Source organism: Toxotes jaculatrix, chromosome 5, assembly GCF_017976425.1.
Source record: "Toxotes jaculatrix isolate fToxJac2 chromosome 5, fToxJac2.pri, whole genome shotgun sequence".
Taxonomy (NCBI): domain Eukaryota; kingdom Metazoa; phylum Chordata; class Actinopteri; family Toxotidae; genus Toxotes; species Toxotes jaculatrix.
In genome coordinates, this window is record NC_054398.1 from 20,376,611 (window position 1) to 20,382,610 (window position 6,000).

General features: G+C 42.8%; 1 protein-coding gene across 1 annotated transcript in view; it reads right to left on the bottom strand.

The window, feature by feature from the left end:
• LOC121181831 (A disintegrin and metalloproteinase with thrombospondin motifs 20) overlaps positions 1–3,458 on the bottom strand; it is a 77,641-nt gene extending 74,183 nt beyond the window's left edge. The window contains exons 1-2 of the mRNA XM_041038002.1: positions 3,289–3,458; positions 2,720–3,081 (exon numbers count right to left, since the gene is read on the bottom strand). Coding sequence (XP_040893936.1) covers positions 2,720–3,081; positions 3,289–3,379 — 453 coding nt within the window. The 5' untranslated portion in view covers positions 3,380–3,458. The remainder of the gene's footprint in view (positions 1–2,719; positions 3,082–3,288) is intronic.
• Between the last annotated feature and the right edge of the window lie 2,542 nt (positions 3,459–6,000).

Below are 6,000 nucleotides of genomic sequence, written 5' to 3' on the forward strand. Positions count from 1 at the left end.
TTGTCAATCACTGACAATGACATATCTAGTCAAATGAACCATCCTATATGTAAAACCAATATTATCTTTTAAGCTTTAAAGTTGATTCCTGGAAACAACAGTTGATGAATGAGATTGCCAAACTGTCATGAAACTGAAGATGTTTAAAGTTCCTTTTTCAGAGCACTCTTAGGACTCCTTCTCCACGTTGGTGTAAAAGCTGTAAACATTCTGTCTCATCTGATTGTGAGACTTCCTGCATGAAGATTAGACACATTTTAATTAAACATGAGAACGCTGCAGTCTTGCTAAAACTGCCATTGTAGTGACCTAATCATAATGAGTGATTTATACAGTGTAATAACCGGTAGATGTTTACCTGTATCTTTTAAATCACTATATATGGTGAGTTAACTTGAATTAGATGATTATGGTTGAGCCTTTCTAAAGTTCTCATGTGGTGTTAACAGAGCGCTGAACAGACAAATGCTCTGTTTAGTCAATGGAGGGGGCAGAGTTTCAGGGTTTCCCAGCATTAGCTCAGCAGCAAATCTGGCAAAGGTTTGGGCAGACACGATTGTTGCTGTTCAGCAGTGGGTGCTGAACTGGACCTTACAAGTGAGGGACTCCTATTAGAAGCAAGGTCACACTCATGACATAGATGGAATTACTGTTGGCACACATCTGTTTTATTAAATCCCACAAAGACGCTCTGAAATCCTGTGGCTGCTGAGTCATCCAAAAGTAACGTACAGCTGCAGTCAATCTCTAAAGTTAAATAGGACATAAAGGTGTCATGAGCCTGATCTTTGCACAGAGGTACATCACTTGGTACTGGAAAGAAGACAGCCTCATTTCCTGGGACAAAGTGACTCACCACACACTTCTATTATGTGAGTGAACTGAGAGTGTGAGCCCGTTCAGGAGCTAACATTTCCCACAGTGTGAGCAGTCCTTAAGTTCCCCACAACCTTCATTGGCAGTTGTCTCCTCTTCACAGCATTTCTCCTCTATTCTGCCCGTCGCAGCTCACTTTGAAAAGGCCAAAAGCTTCTCAACCCCGCCTCCCCCGATTCCCCCCTGGGGATGGCTTTGAGCAACTCTGGACGAAAGGGGAACCTGCTTTTTCTAGAATGACCCCTTTGTTTTAGGGCTTAATTATTCCTTAATGACCTCATCCCAACAAAATGTGCCTGGCCATTAAGCCCCAGTGATCAGATACGGACACATTTATGACCCAATAGCCTCTGGTGCTGTCTCCATTGTCCTGTCATTCTCAATGAGTGATGATGCGGATAAGCAACAAAGATTGCTTGAAAAAGGATGCAAACATGTTTGGATAAGCGAGTCATACATCAAAGTTGGACAGAGAGGCAATTAAAAGCTTATTACCCTGATAATTCCAGCAATACTTTGTGTCTTAAACTGCTGTACAAACATGACAGAACACCCTATGTGGTGGTCTCTCTTCTGAAAAGCCACACTGACTGGGAGTTAATCCCCACTAAGAGATAATTCACAATCATTTTTCATCATTCTGCCAAGATTCAGCAGGAGTACAATCACTACATGCATTGTGAATGTACTAGTTCAAAAAGCCTCAAAGTGCAGCTGACACCTATTCTGTGACATGCTATCCTGGTACTGTACACCATGCACCTATCTAAAATAAAGATTATGTCACTGATAGGGGTTGTGATGGGAGGGACACTCCAAGGCTATGGCCCGTCTGTGTTGGAGTGGCCAGCCAAACACCCCCACCACGCAGAGTCCACATCAGAATCCGGCTGGCGCGACTAAGGTCAACCCCCTGCCCCTGGACCAGTAACCTTATGTGACCCGTGAAGTCATCCCCTTCAACACTTATCAGATTCTCTCACACAGGAGTCAGCAAATTAAATGACTTGAGCATCAGGATGCTCATATAGTATAATGGGGCTGTAAACTCATTATTACCCAGTAACTCCATTACAGCCCCCATAAGATCTAAAAGATATGATAAAGAGCAACTGAAAAGCAAACTGCTTTAGACTGAATGATAATGTCTGTTTGTGTCTGAGCAGCAGCTAATGATTACTTTCATTAACAACTGATCTGATGACTATTTTCCCCCCATGAATCAATTACTTGAATGAGAAGTGAAAAACTATGAAGAACTCCCAGAACCCAAGGTGGCTTCTTCAGATAGCTGATAGAAATAGAAATATTAAATGTACCACAATATAAAACAGAGAGGCAGCAAGTCATTTCAGTTGGGAAGCTGGAACCAGCAAATGTTTGGCATTTGTGCTTGATAAATTACTTGATCAACAATTGATCCATTATCAAAATCAGTATTTTTGCTTGCGCTTTCCTCAGTGGTCACACAGCAGGTCCAGCCACAGATCAGCAAACCTAGCTGGAGCTGATCAGGGCTTTTAGTGTCCCTTGCTCAAGAGCACTTCAGAAAAAGTGGATGCCCCATTGTCTAACACTGCACCAGCCTGATGCCCAGACTGCACTGTGCAACAGCAGCATCACCCCACGGGCAGTAAGATACAGGGCTGTACGCTCTCCTCCTCTGTGACATTAGTCCAGTAACACTTGCTCTTGTTACACTCGTACACTTAACTTAAGCTGCGGGTTAAGGGGGGGCAGGGGGGGACTGAACGGATGGAATTTGTTGAAACGGATAGAAGCTTGGAGCCCTGTCAGCATCGTCTAAAAAAAGCTTTAAGGGTAGTTATAAGCCAATACTCACAAGTCCAGTGCACAGGCTGAAGACGGCAGGGTACTCGCTCTTGGCGTTGACGTGTCCGCGGAAAAAGCAGTGGCGCATATCGCTCGGGTCATGGAAGTAGGAGTCCGTGTCGTTGCTCTGTTCCGCTCCCAAGTGTGTCACTGTGTAAGAGGGGGCGATGAAGCCGGAGTCTGCGGTCAGATTGAGATGAAAGCGTTCCCCGAATGCATCAATCCTGTAGTGAACCCGTAAGCCCGACAGGTCATCATTTAAACTCCTCCGTCTCCTCCTGAAGTGCATAGTGTGGGGGAATGATTCTCCGAAGTCATTCACACGGAGCGGGGTGATGATTTCATACGATGACAGCTGCTTGATGAAGCTTTCTGCAAGATAAAAAAAAAATGTCAGAGAAAGCTGTGATTCAGAGACAAAGTAGCGGCATTAACAGCAGCGCGTCAGTGTAATAAATGCAGCTGCAGAGTGACAAATCTACTGTACACCAGGCATCACTCTCAAACACCACAAGCCACTGTGAAAACAGCTTCAACCGTATCACTTAACCGTGCTCATAAATCAAAACAAAACACTACCTTGTTTTGGATGCAATCGATATTGCAAAGTGTCCCGGACAAGTGCTGACAGATGACACATTAGTCCAACCAGCCAGATTGCAAACTGCATGATTTCCTCTGCGAAGAAACCCAGGCTGTCGTCTCCAAGGCAGTACCCTCTGTCTCTCCCGAGCGGCTCCCCTACACTCTCTCCCTTTCCCCGGCTTGTCAGCAGCAACAGGTCGTGGGATCCGCGGAGGCTCTCTGCAGCAGCGCAAGTCTTGCAAAGTGCACTGGCCTCATCGCATTGCAAAATATGTATCCACTACCCTCTAAACTATTTATGACACATTCATCCCCCTCACACACACACACACAAAAAAAATGCTGCCTAATGTAAACTGCAGTCTATACTGAAAGGAGGGATCAGTGCCAAGTACGCTTTCCCTTAGCCATCCCTAGAACACCCCGTGCACCCTAAGCACTCACCAACTGCAAAGCAACGCCCCTATATGGCTCCTGAGCCAATGGTGAGTGCGCCTCGACCACCACACATGGGGTTGGCTTGAATGCTGCAGTGTTAGAAAGCCTGGAAATCAACCTCGGCGTCAGTCACTAAGTGAAAAACAACCAAAGCAACAAAATCATGTGGAGTTCAGGTTTTGTCCTCAGCGGTGATTATTGCTAATGTAAAATGTAAAGGACGCACTTGAGGAAACTACCGAGGACACTGACACTGTGCCATGCAAAACTAAACCGACCTTATTTTTATTTTAAACTTTCCTATGATGAAAATTAATAAAACTGCATGTCGGGAGACTATTCCAGAGACCTGTGATGCATCTGAGGTGGTAAACCGTTCTCATTTAAGTTTTAGACTTTAGAGCTAGACTGATATATTGGCTGGGCCTATATTGGCTGCATGGATCAATATATTAGCCAATATTAACATATCATTGATAATATCTGTATGGGCTAAAAAAAAAAAATAAATAAATAACAGGACACTTCATCACAGAAATACCAAAGAGAAACAGTCATAAGGTTTAGACAGAAGGGTGGCAGTGACAAATAGCTTAATATTGTTGTTTATTCAACACTTATGTTTTTTGAGCAGCCTTTAACAAACACTAGTTCCCATAAGTCTCAGATGTTTGCAAGCCAAACAGAGGCGAGTTCATGGGCGAGTCTAGTGGCCGCAATTAGTTCAGACATGTCCGTAATAACAGCAGGACAGAGAGCACTGAATGCTGCAGAAGCAGAAATTACAACTAGAAAGTTTAGAATACAACATTAGAGGAAGGTGTTGGTAACAACCAAGTAACAATGACATAAGTACTGGTGCTGCCACACTAGTTTTTTTACATGAGAGCTGTAGTTTGTCCCTGTGTTCACAAACTAATTGTTGTTTACCTTTGCAAAAATCAGGAAGATTTCAATTTCTAATAGCAACTGCTGTAGTGGAAGCTGATTTGCCTTTATATATGGAAAGTAAACCCCATGCACATACTTCATTTCTTCATAAGGACCCATGAAAAAAATACTGGATGACAGATTGCATTGAGTTACAGAGAGGAGGTCGTTTTTTCCCCCCACTGTCTTACCAGGAGTTTAATGGGGGAATCAGTAATGAGCTGGTTTTGTTCAGGGTTGGAGGGTGCATGAAGCCTGTGGTTTCAGTGTGAGGGTGAGACTTCATCTGGGCTAACATTAAGCTTGCTGTTGATGTTCAGAAAATAGCTCCAAAACACAGGCTGGTTGCGTGTTAAATCATAAATGTCTCATTGTGTGTTTCTGCACCTACAGAATTTGTGATGTGTAGGTGTTGATGATCTGGAGTTGTTTAAGGCAGCTCTGACGGCGCTGACTAAAAAAGTAAACATCAGCTGGCATATCAGATATTTTAACTCTTTAACACTTTATCATAATCCGCCTTTATTGAAACTGTCAGAGAGGTATTGGGGTCAAGTCACTGTGTCATTGTTATTTCTGTTTGTATATATAGAAAAATAAATCAAGAGGAGCTGTATTATAATGAGCTTCATAAAGGAAGGATTCCTTTGAAGGCTGATGTATTGGACGGCACTGCATGCAGTCACTGTGCATTGGTTTACCTAGTGAACTTAGTATGTAGAAGCCTCTATCATTCTTGTCTAAATGATGCCTCAATACTGGCAACACAGATAAGGACAGTGAGTCTGTTTAACAAATTTAACTCTAAAAAGAACATTAGAGTTTTATATCTATTTTAATCTTTAGGCCTACATTACCATGTCTCATGCACTTTGTGTATTATTTTGGCTTTTATTATATCTGTACTAGTATGTAATTATAACTCGTGGGAAAATATTAGGCACCCAAAGCACAAAATAATTAGCACAGAGGGCATTATGAGCCATTCTTCACTGTCATCCATTGGAGGAAGTAGACTTCCTTGGCCATGATGTGGTCAGCTTCTCGTTAATCATTTGGGCACGTAAAGTCTTACACAAAGTTGATGGACGTGTGAAAGAAGTCTTGTTTTTCATGTCCTTTGAAGACTAATGTCACAGCATTGTGAGTAATTAGATTCGGTGGGCTCATCGGAAACACTTTTGGATCCTGTAAGCTCTTTCTTTGACACAAAACATCTAGTCTCCAAGTCATGGCTATTACTTATTTAAAAGTCTCTCTCGCTCCTTTCTTTCTTTTTCTCTTTTTCTTTCTCTCTCTGGACTTAGTGTGCTCATGGGCACATTTCAGCTAAAATCA